Here is an 18,097-nt window from a genome sequence, read left to right as displayed (position 1 = left end):
ATTTAACCAAGGAGCATTCATCTCAGACCAGTGAAAAAATTAGCGCTATAGTGTTCTAAAAAATGTCCCGCTAAATAAATCAGCGCATAATGTCTCGCTATAGCACGATATAGCATGCTAATAGCATATTTTAAGAGCCACGCTATTTTGTGGTAGCACGCTATTTTTTTCATTGTCTTAGACACAAGGACCTCAATGTCCAGCAAAATTCTTTAGGGCATGTACAATAGTGTTATCTTAAGAGTGCCACGTAGGATAATTGTTGAGGTGGAAGAGAGAAAAACCGTAAGAAAAGGTTTGTCTTCTCTTAATTAAAAGATGATCTCTTAGCACCAATTGTCTCACCATATATTTAGGGATATCTAGTTATTGGAGACAAGACTAAGAATAACCCATTGTACATCATTTTTTATTGTCTTACCTAGATTACGTGTCGAACATAAGATAAGACAGCCTTATCAACCATTGTACATGACTTCATAGGTTCTTCCCCGCGCTTGTGGGTGGGAAAGTGTTTTACTGCAACCAGAGCCGAGCTTCATGTAGAGCCTTTTTTTATGGTTTCGCGAGTCGCAACGAAGCGCCTCAAACTTGAACTCGTCCAAGATCTCGTTTACCACCACCTTGGCATCTGTTAGCCAAGAACTTGACGCTTCGGTGTGAGATGCGGTCTCGTAGCGTCGGTGATGACATCCAAGAACCAAGATTGCCGGCAGCTCCTCCATGCCCTCCATCACCTTGTACTGGTCCAGCATGGACGCTTTCTCCTTCGCCGTGGACAGCAGTGGTCGGTCCAGCCTCCATGGTGGCCGCTGGTTCTGCCATAAGAATGTTCAGAGCTTGCAATTGCAATACACGCAGAACAGAACACAGATAAACACAATAGGGATTGATGTGTTGGATGTGAAGGAGAGGAAGGCAGTAGGAGGAAAGCACCGCGCAATGCTCTCCGCCTTGTCATGTGTGCCAGCAAATGATAGTGGGCATGTGCGCTTTTAGTTAACCTATGTTAGAGCACTGCAAAGCGTTCTTGGTCTCCATTACTACGTACTCCTACTTTCAAAAGATGCCTGCATGCGTCCACACACGGCGTACTGCCAGTTAGTATATACTACAAGGGAAAAGATTAAGAGAAAGAGATTCCTCCTCCACTGCGTACTGCCGTACGTGTTTGAGTTTTCTACTGAGTAAAGCACCAGGAAGCTAACTCCTTGGTGCCGGCCACCTGCTTCGACATTGTTAAATCTCTCTCCCGGATTTCCAGCTGCCAGCAAGGACGAAGCGATGCGTTAATTTAATTCAACTGGCAGTGTGGCATGCGGTGCGCATAGACTATTGATTGACTCCAAACAGACCGCGTTCGACGTACGGACTAATAATCAACTCAGCCTTTCACACCTCACCCACCAAAACAACATCTTGAATAAATCTTAGCATTGTATAGATTGGAAATCGCGTGCGGCCCTGATCAGATCAGGATGAGGATAGGGATGAAAACGGAACGGAAACGGACAAAACTGAGTGGTATCATATTTGTTTTCATATTTTTTTGCAGAAGCGGAAACGAATATAGAAACTCCGGAAATGAATACGGAAACAGATACTACCGGAAACGGACACGGAGCGAATACAAAGCGGATACGGAAACAGAAATAGGCATTGATCGGACTTAAAAACCCCTTGAATCATAGAGAAATACACACAAAAACAAACAAATTTAATGAGTTGTTAACATGGCTACAAAATAATATCATTATGTTAGCAACTTAGCGTAGTATTGTAGTAGTACTTGACAATTGCGTATAGGGTCAAGCTGAGTACATGTGTGGTAGTAGAAGTTGGGCTTTAGATCCATTCTACTAATTGTGTCATAGTGTCTCTTTGGTGGTTGGGCTACAAAGCAGCTATAAGTCTATAGTAAAAACAGAAGTTCTATATTCACGGAAACAGAAAGTTCCATTTCCATGCATGTTTCATCGGAAAACACCATTCCGTTTTTGTTTCCGTTTTCGCATAAAAAATTCCATTTCCACTTCCATTTTGCAAATTTCTGTTTCCGTTTTCATATTTCCTCTCCGTTTCCATTTTTCCTCCGAAAAAACAGAAAATTTCCACTCCATTTTCATCCCTAGATGAGGAGCATGAGAGGTAGAGAAAGAAGGAAGGTGACTGGAGCTTGAACCCCGACGAAACTTACCCATGCCTTCTGAATTTAGAGTGGCGCCTCATCAGGGAGCTGGCACGATGGTGGAACGATTTTCATGTAAGACATGGACTAGTTATAATTCTGAAAAGTGGCACGATGGTGGCATGTGTGGCATAATTAACATACATTCCCTTGGAGTTCTTTTGTACAGATAGAAGCCATCCCTGAAGGGAAGAGCCAAACCATAGATCATGCATGAATTTGGGTCATCACACTATCGGCAACTATCGATATGAAGTCCTCTAACTCTTCATGGCCGCAAGGACCTTCTCAGCGTTAATTTTTCTTTTTAATAAAGGACATTTTCACTCAAACGATATATCATGGTGATACAATCACATTGAAAAAATGTCCGGACTCTGCATAACATGATGTACAATGTTTAATTCACAGCGTAATGTGTGAAAAACTGTTATAATTGCATTGAGATAGAGTGGAAATCGTGCGCAGCCTGGGAGGTAGAGAAAGGAGGGTGATTGGAATCTGGACACTCACGAGGATTACCGCCACCAAATGGGTAAAATCATGCCGAATAAGCACCTGAACAAAAGAAACAGGTTATAATTCACAGCGTAATGTGTGAAAAGAATGTGAAATTAAGACCCCTACTATTCCTCCTACCTGTCAAATAACATGGTAATAATTTGTGAGTTATAAGATACACAAATAATAATGTCTGAAATTGCTTTTGTTCTAGTATATTTGGAGGAGTGCATGTGTTGCACGCTTATGTGGATCTTCCATAATAAACACCAAACCCTATCAATCGGTTCTAGTAATCAAATTTAAGTATGTCACATTTCTAAACTGAATATTAAATTAGATTTCTAGGACGCCACAAATCCTAAAATAATCAGAACATATCCCAACTTGTTAGATACAGTACCATTACCATGTGTGGGGAGCACCATGCGTGTGTGAGTGCATTCATAGAATTCATAAACAAGTTTAACAGGAAGGCAAGCATGGACACAGCATGATTTGGATTGAGGGCCATGATGTCGAAGTTCTTTCCTAGCTAGCATGCTAGTAAAAATCTAAAGTTGTTCGGCAACCGTTTTTCCTGTAATGACGTGTATTGTGCAATGCTCTCCATTCACTATGAAAACATGTGAAGGCCCCTACAATTCCTCCCTTCACATGGTAATAATTTGTCTTATAAGGTACAAAAGTATTAATGTTTGAAAATGCTTTCATGCTGGTATACTTGGAGGAGTGCATGTGTGGCACGCTAGTGAGGATCTTTTATAACAAACCCTAAATCCTATTCAGTCCATAATAGAAAGAGAATTTCAAGATTGAACCGTTTTTCTAAAGCGAAAATGTAACTTCGTGACATTCTAGATTTCTAGGACGTTAGAAGAACTATGCAGTATACTCACATAATACATATCAACATCCCTAAACAAGTTTAGCTGGAGGTGAACGTGACCCAGTACGTAATTTCGGCAGTCGGTTTTACTTTGCAGCACTGGAAAAGCGGCTTTCATGCCGCGTGATTTCACATCAGGGATCGTGACGTCAAGGTGCTTTTGGTTGGATCTAGCGTGCTCACAGAATTTAAAGTTGTTCAGGGTCCTAGTTTATCTTATAATGACGTGTACTGTGCAGTGCTCTCCATTCTTAATTAGCGCCTCCACACCTTATAGCTGCCATTGCTTCGTATTTCGCAGGGTGCCTCGATCTCATTCCCCATTCTCCTACTCTCCCTCAACTCTTTGGGCCTCCCGAGCTGGGTAAGTAACACTACTGTTCAGTGCTAATGGAGATTTGCCCTCTCTTAATTCTGCACTAATTTTGCCATCCCACAACTCTTTCAGCCTCCCGAGCTGGGTAAGTAACACCCTTATATATTTTTTGCAAATGTAAATTTGTCTTCTAATAATTTTGCACTAATTTCTGCTAATGTAATTAGTCAATGGTCACTCCCGGGAAGTGACTTGATTGTGTTTTCTCTTAATTCTAGACTGGATCTCTTTCTTAGTTTTGTTAGCTTGACATCGCTGTTCATCGCAATGGAGATTTATGAGGAATATATATAACCCGCATGCCGTTCTTAGATGGTGGAAGAGAAAGAGCGCAAGCATCTTCACCTGGAGACGGCCATAGCTAGATGCCATAGCTTTTTACACCTTTAATCCTAGAGTTCCTCGTTCCGATCCATTCCACTTTCTCCTGCTCCCCCTCAACTCTTTATGCCTCCCGATCAGCTGGGTAAGTAATACTGCTGATCAATATGCTAATGGAGATTTGTCCTCTCTTAATTCTGCGCTATTTCTCTGGTAACGTAATTAGTCCACTACTCGAGAATGAAAAACTCTCTTAAATTCTGAATTATTTTCTGCTATATACATCTACGGTGGTGCAGAGGCATGGGATAATAAAAGCTTCTACAGAGTATTATCTAAAAAACTGACCATAAAAATCAATAGATGTAGGAGGGCTAGATGTTTCATTTGTTTATCATTTAAAAAAGGTCGTATTTCACCCTGACGTTCCACACTCCGCTGAATAACCAACTGAACGAAAGAAACAGGTTAAAATTCACAGAGTAATGCGTGAAAACATGTGAAATTAAGATCCCTAAAATTCACCTAACCTTTTTTTAAACTTCAAAGACAGTTGGAAAGGCTCCTACTGACATAAAAATTTGTGAGTTATAAGATACAAAAATAATAATGTTTGAAAATGCTTTCATGCTACTCCCTCCATTTGTAAATATTAGTCATTTTAGACATTTGAATATGGGCTACATATGGATGAATATAGACGTATTTTAGAGTGTAGCACTCATTTTGCTCCGTATGTAGTTCATATTAAAATATCTGAAAAGATTTATATTCAGGAACAGAGGGAGTAGTATATTTGGAGGAGTGCATGTGTTGCACGCTTGTGAGGATGTTTCTTAACAAACCTGAATCCCAGTACTAGTAATCAAATTTGAATATGAAACTTTTTTTAAGTGAATATGAAACTTAGTGACATGATAGATTTCTAGGATGTAGACAAAATTATCGAAAGAAACCACATCTTGCTGGATACAATACAATGAGCGGGGAGCATCATTCATGAATGCATCCATGGATCTCGCATAATATTCATAAAGAAGTAAACTATGAATGCAGTGGTCTCAGCAGTTTTTACCCTGCGTTATTTCAGATCGGGGCCGTGTAGTCGAAGATCTTTTGACTGGATCTAGCATGCTAGCAGAATCTACGGGCTCTCTCAATGCAGGTTTCTTAGCACAGTTTCATAGGTACTCTGCTGATGTGGCATAGTATTTAATGAAAAGAGAGCGGGAGGTTGTAACTTAGCTAACATACAACCCTCTTGCACGTTACCGGAGGCACATGAGCCCCGAATCATTAAATTTAGATACAATCCCTAAGAAACAATGCATTAGGCTAGTCCTCTCTTATGTTTTTATAAATTCTATGATAATGTGCTAAGAGATTGTGCCTTGGGAGAGGTCTACAGTTGTCGAGGTCCGAGTTTATCTTATATCTTCATTATTAACTAGCCGCCGCACCTTTTTAGTACACCTTTTTACTCCTAGCTAGCTAGGGTGCCTTGATCCGATTCACTCCCCATTCTCCCTCAACTCTCTTTCTGCCTCCTGAGCTGGTCGGGTAACTAACACTACTGTGCTAATGGAGACTTATCCTCTCTTAATTCTGCATCAATTTTCTGCTACTGTAATTAGTCAATGGTGTTAAGAGTTATGTTTTCTCTTAATCCTAGACTAGATTTATTTCCTAGTTTTATTAGCTTGACGTTCGTGTGCTCCTTCTAATGGAATTTTTTAAGGTATATATCACGTGTGTGTCATTCTTAGATGCCAGAGGACAAAGAGGGCAAGCGTCTTGAGCTGGAGAAGGTGTTAGCGTTACACGATGAAAGCGTGGAGCCAATCAAACTTCCTTTCTCACTTTTGGAGGAAATTACAGGAAATTTCTCTGAAGATAATCTACTTGGCAAAGGTGGATTTGGATCTGTTTACAAGGTGCGTACTCATTCAACATTGACTCTGAAATAACAAGAGGTTATTAATCAAGGGAAGTGCAGGGAACACTTCGGAATGGGATGATTGCAGTCAAGAGAATGTCTGTTGTATTGAATACACTACGGAGCCATAAGATTAAGATGGAGGATTTCTTCAATGAGGCTATATGTATGAAGGAGGCTAAGCACAAAAATATCGTACGTCTTCTTGGATACAGTTGTGACAAAGAACCTGAGAAGGTTCAAGGCTGTGATGAAGCAACACGCGAAATGTTTCTCTGCTCTGAGTACATACCTAACGGCAGCCTTCAAGAGTACATCAAAGGTACCAGATTACCCATATAGCACCTTTGCTTTCTTTCTAACCCAATTCTTCTTGTTTCATAAAACTACTTCATATACTCTTCACAGACGAATCTTCTAGATTCCAATGGAACACACGCTATCACATAATCATGGGAATGTGTGAGGGTGTAGATTATCTCCACCGGATGCATGAGCCGATGGTTCATATGGATCTCAAGCCCTTAAATATACTACTGGACCATAACATGTCACCAAAAATTGCTGATTTTGGTCTATCGAGACGCTTAAGCAAATATCAAATCAAGGAGTCTAGGCAAATAATTGGTACCCTGTAGGCTTTCGCATCCTCTTTGAGAAAACCATCGCTTTTAATCAATTACTATGTATGTTGCATATATAGCCTATATGTTGTAACCAATGAAACTACTTGAATTTTGTTGCAGGGGATATGCAGCACCAGAATTGTTTAGGGGCGAAGTAATCACACCCAAGGTAGACATGTATAGTTTGGGTATTATAATCATGGATCTTCTGGTGGGACATAAGAAATGCATGGACTTTGTTGCTCATCGAACACCTGGGGGATGTGTAGTTGATACGGTAATAACCATTTCTATAACTATTTCCACATAGAGCATACATGTTTAAATAATTATATTTTCATTGAAATTTAAAGAAAAATCCATGCATCATACCTAGTGCAAACCACAATTTTGTCGAAAAGAAGGAAACTTTGATAAAATTATATAATTAGCAGCAAGTTTAGCTAAGATCAACATTTGAGTTTTGAAGAAGTCCATCTCAAATGGCGCCCATATATATGAGTGTGGTCTAAATTGCAAATCGAGAGACCAATGTGGTAGGTGTATTATTGACCCAACAGGCGAGTATAAATAAATGGGAAAGTAGTGGCTGAACCCCAGCTCGGTGCACCCATGCAAGAAAACATAGCAAAATATTTCAAAAAATTGTAAAAAATTGTGGGAATGGTCATCAACAAATTTTATGGGTGCTTGCAAAGTTTGGTGGTCAAATAGAAGTCGATGAGCCCTGTACAAAAAAGACAAAATTACAAAATCTGGTCAAATAGTGCACTTACATTTTGACAAAATTTCAGTGTATTTTTTCTTTTTCGTACAGAGCTCCTCGAATATTATTTGGCCACTAAACTTTGCAAGTGCCTATAACATTTGTTGATGATCACTCCCATAAAGTTTTTTTTGAAATGTTTTGCTATGTTTTCTTGCGTGGGTGCACCGAGTTGGGGTGTAGAAAAACCACTCTCTAAATAAATATATAATCGAATACCTTGGAGTACAATAGAAGTTAAAATCATAGCAAATCTCTATCCCATCCTACCACTACAGCTGCATATACAAAATACTCTTGTGGCTCTTAAGTAATGACAGATTAGGCTCATATGAAATGGTACCATTAAATTTGTAGAACCTTTCATTGTACCCGGAACTCAAGAGGAGGTCGAAGAAGGAAGAAGAGTCAGGACCGCAGGAGTAAACTTCCCTTATTTTGGAAAATGATGAGATATGTATTCTGTTAATGAAGTACTGACATTCGCCATCTGTACTAGTAGTCCATTTTTACTGCCGAAAAATTAACTGTAATATCACATCTATAAAGTGGAAAGCGAACCATGGATTTTTTAACCCAGCTAGTTTCCATTTAATAAAAAATTAAAAATATGTAAATGCACCTAAAGTAATATACACATGTTGAAAATGCTCCCTTCTTCAAATGCTAACTCATAATGGTTTGTATAGGTACGTGAAACTTGGAATGCAGTGCTTGGGCCATCAGATAGTCATTATAAACTTCTACGGAAACAAGTACAAGTATGTGCTGAGATAGCAGTAGAATGCATGGACAAGGATCCTAACGAGCATACATACAAGGTGCCAGAATATGTGCCAATAATAGATTGGAATTCTGAATCGGATGTATACGAAGGAAATTCCAAATCCGGAATAGTTTCAAGCGTGTTATCAGCAGAGCAGGTATTATCACGTACCCATAGTTACATGATTAATTTCCATGATATATTGCACCTTCAATTTCATTTTTGTTGCATCAAGGAAATTATGCCCCCGGGTGAAGGTAGACCTATGGCGTCTGATATCATCAATAGGCTTCTTAAAACAGAAGGACAGGTACGATCATGTGTATATGCACAGTAACTCCATTCTAATGATATCTCGTATGGTTACCGTTGTTGTGCAAAAGCAAAAACAAAAAAAATACAATTGTAGGGGGCCATAGTAATGGACCAGCCCAATTATAGTTTTTACCACTACAACACTAACTTTTGCAGATAAATAAATTAAAACCTTCTTTTTCTAGGAACTAGTATTCCGTTGACCTAATCATTACGCATTGCTCTTTTCAATGATTTTATTTTAGAAAGTGTTGTACTTACTGTGGAATACATTTGATATGTCTGAGTTCTTATAATGTATAAGCAACTTCTTCAAATATCACAAGTACATTGCCTCCCGGTAAATCTTATGTATCTCAGAAAGTCTGAGATAACAGCAACTGTATCTACCTATCTCTTATATACCAAAAGTAGAAACAACTTGTACCGAAAAAGATAGAAAAGCCAATTATATTTTATAAAGAGAAACATCATGATGTAGAATTAGTTAATAATCTAATCACGACCAATGGAACTTCATAACTAATAGAGGTGGAAAACCCAGCTTAATAAGGGTTGTTTCATCACTAATGGACGTGTAAGATCGCACCCTATTCCACCTCATGATCCATCCTAGAGAGCCTTCACAACTCCAAACTTTCCTACATCTTCCTCGCTGATGCTGGTCGCCCTATTTTACTCGGCACTAACCTAATCCCTATGATATCTTCAATCACTCTATTTCAGTCCCTCAAGACAACACCAACTTTTGTGGCCCTCCACTAGAAATGCTATCATCTACCAAAAACAACAAGACATCCATCAAAGTCAGAAAATGCCCTGCAAAGTAGTGAGCACATGCACAATCAAGGGTACATCAATTGTCATGAATGGATCCACTTGTCAAGAGTGTAGTTTCAAAACCATTATTCCGGACAATTCTCATGGTGTTAGCATGACCGGTTATTTTTTCAGCAATCACCATGGAGGAGCTTCCCCACCTTAATTTTGTTACTCAAAGAATAAGATTACTAGGTGTGGTTAACAACAAGGATACGTAATCATGCCAAGATATAGTGTGTATGTTACATCGGTCTCCGATGAGCCCACAGATTTAAAATCACCAATGATGTTTTTGACAGTTAGCGAAACATGCTCTCTCTAATGTCTCTAGAGGATGATGCATGGCCTCCATCCAAATAGAAAAACTGGGGTGGACTTGCTCATGAAGAGACTGGACTTCCATGAAGGAGGAGGGTTGGGAGACTCCGATTTTTCCCCGAATATGCAAGTTGGAAGTGTAGTAAAGGAACAGATGAGCCATAGTTTCAGGATGTGCACAGCACCGATGCCAGAGATCATCATGTCCGAAGGGTTTTCCACCAAAGCTTTTCCTTCCTGTTCAGTATATCCCTCATCATGAGTAGAGCGGAGACCTTCGTTTTGTTGGGAGCATTTGATCCCCAAATAGTGACTACGTTTGGATCATCGTGCAGGTGGTAGTAGAGTTGCATGTAAACTGCAGCCGAGGAAAAATCATGAACCAATGAGATGAACCTTTCGAGGGTGTAGTTATTGTTTGCTCTCTGATCATTGGGCCATTCCATGGTGGTGGTGGTTTGTGTTCTTGCCGGCACCAATGTGATGGGCGGCTAAGGTGGTGTTGGGAGCTTTGGTGAAGACCTTGTCTCTGTTGTGGCCTTGACCTCACTACCCTTCCTAAAGACATTGTTGCATTGCTGTCTCACCCCTCCTTTGAGGATCCAACCATCGCTGCAGCTCCGGAGGAAAACCCTTCATCTTGTGATCTAACGATGGAAGCACCTTGGTGTCGTATTCTCTCTTGGGGGATTCGTTCTTGGATCTATTCACTGATGACCATGACCAATGGAAGGCGGCGGTGTTGGCGTCGAGGCTTCTGTGGCAACGACGATGGGGTAAGCGATGTCAGAGATGCGGTAATGGTTGAGGTAGTCGGCTCTTCTCTGACATGTCTACGTGATTGCCACGACTGGTTTGTTGCTGTCAGGTCGAAGCTACGGTGGCATGGTCCCAGTGGTGTACGGTGATAGGTAGCATGTGGTTCATTCGGTGATCTTCAGTGGCGTCAGCCATGCCTAGTTCTCCTTTGTAGTTCTTCGTCTGAGTCGGAGTTGTGCGATCTGGTCAAACATGGTTAAGTTATAGAGCGAATATTCATACAACTTCACATGGCCTCCATAGTGTGGATTGTGTCAAGATTGCCTACAGGCGAAGTCAGAGTTGTTTGCTCATTGTTTAGGGATGGCGGTGACGCCTTCTTGGGGAGGAATGATGATGATGACACCTGCGTGCTGTATCGATGAGATCCTCTTTACAGTGGTATGCAAGGGGTATCTTAAGTGTGCTGCTCAACGATTGTGATGATTTTTCATCCGATTTTTCATAATTAACTGGGCAATCTGGTTTTCGCTCGGTTTTTCCTAATTAACCGAACAACTCTTTTCTTCTTAATGAATAAAGAAATCCAGCCATTTCAATAGAACAATAATAGAAGGGCCACAACAATTGCGGGCCACGGATATGTTGAAGATACAGACTGCCACCACATGGGGAGAGGTAAAGGGTAGCGACAGAAGCGAGATAAACCCCAAACAGTTGGGACACATGGAGCACGGGGTGATCCTATCTGGTGCCATCCACCCATCTAGTGCCACAATGAAACCCAAGGTGAGTTCAATAGGTCTAGTGAAAGAAATTCCAGCTAGTATTCCATATTTATCTTAATTAACTATTGTAAAGACATGGACGATTTCTGATCTTTGATCTTTTTTTTGGTTTTTTCAGATCCTATGCAGCCCCGACGAAGTTGAATTAGTATGTTCCATAGATATGCATCCCACAGAACCATGGTGAGTAAAATTATTCCATTGCTAGTTTTTTATATGGAGATGTTTGGCATATTGATTCAGACAATTGGTTTTTCGTAACATAGGATCTTGATGAGTCATGGGCTCAAAGTTTCCATCTGGAACTACCAAACACAGGTAACTGTACATATTTAATGCCGAGTCACATTGTTCATGTACCGCTCTAACACCCCCCCCCCCAACACTACACACACACAACACCAACAAGACAATGTCACAAATCATTGATTGATCCACAGGTAATAGAGAGAGACTTTAATGTCAGCAACAAAGGTTGCGGCCTACATGACCCAGTCGAGGTTACACCTGTTAAATTTATCCCCGAGGTGAAATCGATTGTGATGGGCGATATTCGTGGCCACATCCGCGTGATCAGATATGATACGATGGAAGAAAAGGTTAACTTTGATGCTCACAATGGCAATGCTATCGAATCATTGGCAGTCCGCTCAACTGGTACGTTCCTGCTATCGGCGGGTTATTCCGGCATGATCAAGCTATGGAAATGGGAAAATGGTTTGAGTTTGATTGAATATAAAAAATATGATGCTGGTTCTCGCACGGTGACCCAACTCAGGTTTAACGCAAACACTTTTCTTAGTTTTCAAGTGTCTGGCATGATAAAGGTTAGGTTTTAACTTATGCAATTTCACTTGTTAATTACTATGTCTTGGGGATTGATTTAAAATTTGTCTTCTATTTATACATTATCAAAATCTGCAGGTCTGGTCAATTGATTGTCCCTGCCCTATCGCCATAATACCTGCAAGACCGTGGTCAAATGAATCATGGGGTCTTTGCAAACCATTTGATTATCTTCCCACTGAGAGTGATCGGAAATATATGATTACAACTACAAGGAATGACACATGCGTATGGCATCTACACTAAATAACCATATGCGGTATTTTTGTTATTGTGTGCGTTAATAGTATTTGCATAGGCCTCTAACACTTCTCTTTTTTGTTGAGTTGAATCAGATATGGAACTTGGATTTCCCGAAAAAAGAAAAAAGAAAGATATGGAACTTGGAGACAAAGGTGAACTTGGAGATAAAGGTGAATAAGGTTCACACACTTGCTTGGACAAATGTCGTGGCAGTCGCTTGCCATCCAACACTTCCGTTGATAGTTATAGTTACTGGGCACAGCCTGGGAACCTCATCTCTTCACTTTTGGAGCTCTATCAACTACAGGTAATACTTCTCCTCTTTTTTGCCAGAAACACATCAATCTATTCATCAACTGTCAAGATAGTACAAAGAACACTACAAGTAAAAATTATATCCAGGTGCAGGTGTGATGGGTTTCAGCACCCATCTCCTTCTCGAAAGCGACATGGCGGGCTGTGGCGGTCATAAACCCTAGCTCCACTGCATGTAGTGAATAGGACACATGTGTAATTTGAGCCTCGGTTTACAATGACAGAGGAGTGGAGAGGAAAACATAGGCGGCTCTTAGAAAGAACTTCCTGGTTTAACTCATTTACCATAGGTGGCTCATTTATAGGACCGATTGCGAAACTCTCATAGGTGATTGCCAAAAGAAACCACCTGTGATAGTCCTACTTCTAAAATGAATTTTCTCGAGAAGCAACTACTTATGTTATGGAGGCGGATCCAATGGAAAATCACCCCCGATAAACAACTTCGTAGTTGGGTGTAACATAACCATCTTTGTTGCTCTGACTGCAATGTCCATATCTATGGTAGTTATCACCATCAACCTCCACACTAATCCTGGCCCAAAAAAAACCTAAATCCAAGAGCAATGCTTGGGTAAAAATCCGTTGGTTATAGGGCATTGTTTCAGTAAAGGCTACTTGTTCTTTTATATTGGTCCTTCTCAAAACTAACATTAAAAATTACAGCACCCACAGGTGCAGCTCATGACTCGTCTCATGTAAGACCAGCAAACCCTCCATTATATTTCTACATGGCTTGTGGGTTGTTTCACTTGTTTGCGTAGAGTGAACGACATTTTCCACCACCGTAATGAGACTATTGGTTCCAATCATTGTAAATTTTAAATACAAACCATCCAATATTGTTGAATCTTATTGTCCTTGTATGATTTGGGTGGAAGGGGAATGACTCTAAAGTTTAATCTGAATAGGGCAACTTCACAAGCATGCTACTCCTAGATAAAGGCTGGGTGTTTATAGTGTCTAGTTGATTTTAATGACTAATAAGCATTAAGGATTATGGCCTTCCAGGATTTTCTTGCTCCAAGGCCTTGCATAAGCTGATTCACATTGTCCTTGTTTGGGCAATATACATGCACACCAAGTTCATCATTTCAATTGATGTACTAAAACACTTTTTGGTCAATTTATTTTGACTAACCTCATTCATGCTGGTCTTGCAAGGTGTCAATTGAAGAATTAGAAAAAACATTGGTGTGGATGAAAAAAATCTCAGATACATAATTTCGGATCACCCTAGATGTTTAAGAATCTCAGACTAAACATACAACTTATTATTTTTAAGACACATACTACTTAATACCAGAACATCATTGCCAACGTGTAAACAACATTACAGGGCTTCCTACATATGGATAAGATGGATATACTTTCCTGAATAGTTGTTGTGACAAGTTCAATATAACCCAAATCTGTATGTTTGAGGAAATGGTTTCTAATTTTGATTGAACTTATGTTATTCTATTATGTGGAAGGATCGACCTTACAAGGGACTTTCTATGTTTACAGGCTTGTGAAAACCATTAACATTGAGAGGACTTTCGGCTGGATTAAAGAGTTTGGATTTGCGGGCACAACAAGGTAATTCATTTTAATATTAGTTTTGCACTTTACTAGCACTAACATCGTTTATTTGCATAAATATATTTTAGATTAGTGAATAAAAGTGTCCCGCAAAAAAATAAAAATAAAATTGACACTTGAGTGGGTAAAAAAATTTGTCTAAATAAAGTAATTGTGGATCAAGTCGACATATTTCTTTCTCCAGTTGTTCCCTAAATAAGTTGTTCTACGTGTTACAGTTTGATTAGAACGAAAGAATAACAAATTTTCGTGTGTGAATTTCATACTAAATATATATTTCAACTCCCATGTCGAGAGAATTCCTAGTCTCTCATATAAAGGAAAAACAGATGCATTTCAGAAACTTAGAATTATCAGACCATATGTAATTTTCTATAGGAAGGGTCAAAGCAATTTTAGACTTGTATGCCTTTAGCTCTATTGTTTTGTAATATTAGTTTTTGCCTGACCCATAGTTCTAACCCAGAACATCTTAATCATGTAGGCTCGTTGTCATATATGGGCAAAAACCATCTCAAAAGGATATATATGGGCAATGGCTGCCATATATATGCAATGAAAGAATAGAAGTCCTGGAAATAGATATGAAAGCATTAGCATGTCAGCAGGAAAAAGATTGGACATCAACAACGGTTCCACTAGTGGAGACTTCAGATCAAGCAGCAACTGATACCGACGGAGATACCAGTACCTGCAGGGATAGTTCCTGCAGAGACTCGGCTAGTGGTTACACCAGCAGTTCAGCGGTCCAACCAGCCAAGACTTATGTGAACGAGAATAAAGAAGCAAAACCTGCTGTCATATATGGGCAAAGCCCATCTCAAAACACAAATTATGGGAAAATGCTGCCATATATATGCAATGAACGACTAGAAGTCCCGGAAATTGATATGAAAACATCAGCATGTCAGCGGGAACAAGATATGGCACCAACAGCGGTTCCACCGGTGGAGACTTCAGCTTCAGCAGTGACAAACACTGAGAGAGATAGTACCTGCAGCAATAGTTTCTGCAGAGACTCGGCCAATAGTTACACCAACAGTTCAGCTGTCCAACCGGCCAAGACTGATATGAGCGAGGATAAAGAATCACAACCTACAACCATATATGGGCAAAGGCTGCCATTTATATGCAATGGCAGAATAGAAGTCCCGGAAATTAATATGGAAACATTAGAATGCCAGCAGGAAAAAGATAAGACATCAACAACGATTCCACCAGTGGAGACTTCAGCTCCAGCCACGACTGATACTGACAGAGATACCAGTACCTGTAGAAACAGTTCCTTCACAGACTCGGCCGACAGTTCAGCGCTACAACCGGAAAAGACCGATGTGAGTGAGGATAAAGAAGCAAAACCTACCACTACTAAACAACCTGCAGCGGAGGAAGCTGAGCAGATGGAGCCTGAGGTTCTCCCCAAAGCATTCATTTCTAATGTTTTTCCGTCAGAAATGGAGAAGCTACACCAAGAGAATGTTCTGCTGAGAGGAGAGGTCAAGGAATTGCGTGATGAAGTGAATGTTTTGATGAAGGTAGCCAAAGGAAGTGATGACAAGATCAACCACCTGCTCATTTTGGCCTGTCTAATAATGTTTTTCAGTGGTTTGGTGGCAAACTGGAAGTGATAAGAATAAGATAGCGGTTTCTTTCTGGAGGTGTTGGAGTTTGTGTATGTCAAGACATGCTTTTGGAGTTTATTGTAATACTCTTTCAAGTTTTGACCATCTTATTTTTGACCCAAATGATAAGTGTCACACGTGTGGTACGAAGTAACATCGCCCTGGTGTTTTTAATTTGATGTTGCATGTAAATTTATTTCCTATTCTTGTGCATGACCTGTGTATATAACGCTAGCCCTGCAACTTATGCTTACATGCTTTACGCATGTATTTGGTATATTTTTGCAATTTGCACCACTTGATTGCTAGATTTTTTTTTAGTTTTGATTGCTAGAATTAGTACGACAATGTACAAGATGTAGTTGCTTTTCTATTCACCTTCACAGTTGCCTTATTTATTTTCCCAAATCTGTACTTCTCAGGCGCAAGCATCATTAACATGTCTAGAAACCAAGCCATATCACTTTGCTGACTTTTATGGAGGATTGGTTACGAAAATGCTCATTAGCGCGAGCACAAATGATCTCGATATCCATGTTAATGCATGCGAAGATTCGAGACTGGTCTCGTATTCATATCTATATATTTATCTGTATTTCTTTCAGACCTGAAAGCATGTGAAATCATTAGTTAAGAGTTACACTTCGTAAAGATCACTTGCCACCTTCTTAGATTTGTGTTTCTCGTGAAAGAATAATTTTTTTCCAAGAAGCACATCCATAAAAACACCTTCAAAATCTAGGGAAAAGGGGACAAAAACCGAGAAGCCAAAAAAGCACCATCCAAATCATGAAAACCCGTAAAGGAAAGTAAAAAAAATCCAAAAAAAAAGGAAAAATGCCAAGTACACAACACGTGGTGACGGCTGGGTGTACCACTTGGCGCGCTCTCATGCCACAAAAATGACCCTTGTTGGATCCCCGTAAAGGTAAGCTTAGTTAAGAAATCTAGTTGAGACCGCTCGTATCCCTTGGCTCGTACACCCGTGCACCCAGTCATGCTAAGGTTTCTCATGCCTCCCGTCGGCACCGCCGCCGGTCTACCTCGCCTCCTGTGGTCTTAGAACCATGAAGCCGCGGTTGATCCCAGCTCTTGTCGGTGGGAGAGCTTCGCTTTTTGATGATTTTTTTAAATTATGTTGGGGTTTGTGTCCTTCTCAGATAGGCGAGGCAATGACGCCTCTTTGAAAATGGAATAAGGTCTTCTCGTCAGAGGGTGTGTGTGAAGGATTGTCTCTAGCGAATCTTGCGGGATTTGATCGATATTTGTCTTTAGTACATCCACGTGGATCCGGTCTTCCTTCGTATTTGTTCGTGTGTCTATAGGATCAAACCTTCGTTCTCTTCATCGGCGGCGATTACTATTCTATTGCGCTGGTCTTATGAGCCCTTAGTATGATGACTTTTCGACTGTCTACTATAAGAAGATTTGTTCCGATGAGGAAGGGACAATGACGGCGGCGTACCTTTAATTCACTTCAGTGTTTATAATCGTCGCTAAATGATCTATGAACCTGGATGTAATTTTTTACTTCTAGTATTCCTTGTACTACCTTTTTTTAGTATTCCTTGTACTACCTTAACAATTGACACTTAGATCGGAAGATTTTTGCGGCAAAAAAAACACCAATCATATATGCACTCAAAAGAAAAAACCTATGCACCTCGTTACACCTTTCGACCTTGGGTTCCCCACTACAAAGAACACACCTTCGGTTACATACCTGGTAAGGGCATCTTCAACAGCGACCCGTAAATTTTCTTCAAGAGGGATCAGTATACGGACACAGATGCGGGATGCGGCCATCCAACCGCCGCCGCATATATTCAAAACATCTGACTAAACATTTGGCTAAATAAATCTACTAAAATCACTAAGGAAGAAACCAAGCACTAAGCAAGACTACTAAGCATACCACCATGGCGAAGGTCAACTTTCCGCCAAATCTAGGCATGCAATGGCGGAAGCCAACCTTCCGCCAAATGACTGGCTAATTTGATTAATAAAGTATATTAATTAGCACCTTTCCGCGAAATGAAATATACTATTCAGTACTATGGGGTGCCCCACTCCCCCATATTTAAAGGAGGGAGGGAGGAGGAGGCCGGCCAGGGGT

General features: G+C 40.2%; 1 protein-coding gene and 1 long non-coding RNA gene across 2 annotated transcripts; both read left to right on the top strand.

The window, feature by feature from the left end:
* Positions 1 to 6,040: 6,040 nt before the first annotated feature.
* On the top strand, positions 6,041 to 6,744 carry LOC123063646 (uncharacterized). Its single transcript, XR_006430448.1, has 3 exons — positions 6,041 to 6,209; positions 6,272 to 6,533; positions 6,620 to 6,744. It is a non-coding gene; the product is annotated as an uncharacterized lncRNA (long non-coding RNA).
* A 4,080-nt stretch (positions 6,745 to 10,824) lies between these two features.
* LOC123059618 (uncharacterized) lies at positions 10,825 to 16,006 on the top strand. The gene is made up of 8 exons (XM_044482143.1): positions 10,825 to 11,372; positions 11,490 to 11,554; positions 11,638 to 11,689; positions 11,812 to 12,198; positions 12,296 to 12,445; positions 12,553 to 12,767; positions 14,285 to 14,356; positions 14,844 to 16,006. Exons 1-8 carry the CDS (start codon positions 11,226 to 11,228, stop codon positions 15,985 to 15,987), a joined length of 2,232 nt encoding a protein of 743 aa, XP_044338078.1. The 5' UTR covers positions 10,825 to 11,225; the 3' UTR covers positions 15,988 to 16,006.
* Positions 16,007 to 18,097: the final 2,091 nt, after the last annotated feature.

This window comes from Triticum aestivum, chromosome 3A (assembly GCF_018294505.1).
Source record: "Triticum aestivum cultivar Chinese Spring chromosome 3A, IWGSC CS RefSeq v2.1, whole genome shotgun sequence".
Taxonomy (NCBI): domain Eukaryota; kingdom Viridiplantae; phylum Streptophyta; class Magnoliopsida; order Poales; family Poaceae; genus Triticum; species Triticum aestivum.
Note: the sequence above shows the minus strand (reverse complement) of the source record. Positions and strands in the feature narration are given on the sequence as shown.

Excerpts from the sequence above, each read along its gene's own strand:
- LOC123059618 (XM_044482143.1), top strand. The coding sequence starts at position 11,226 with ATGTTGAAGATACAGACTGCCACCACATGGGGAGAGGTAAAGGGTAGC. Across the intron at positions 12,199-12,295 it reads AAGTGTCTGGCATGATAAAG|GTCTGGTCAATTGATTGTCC; the intron begins GTTAGGTTTTAA and ends CAAAATCTGCAG. Across the intron at positions 12,768-14,284 it reads TGGAGCTCTATCAACTACAG|GCTTGTGAAAACCATTAACA; the intron begins GTAATACTTCTC and ends CTATGTTTACAG.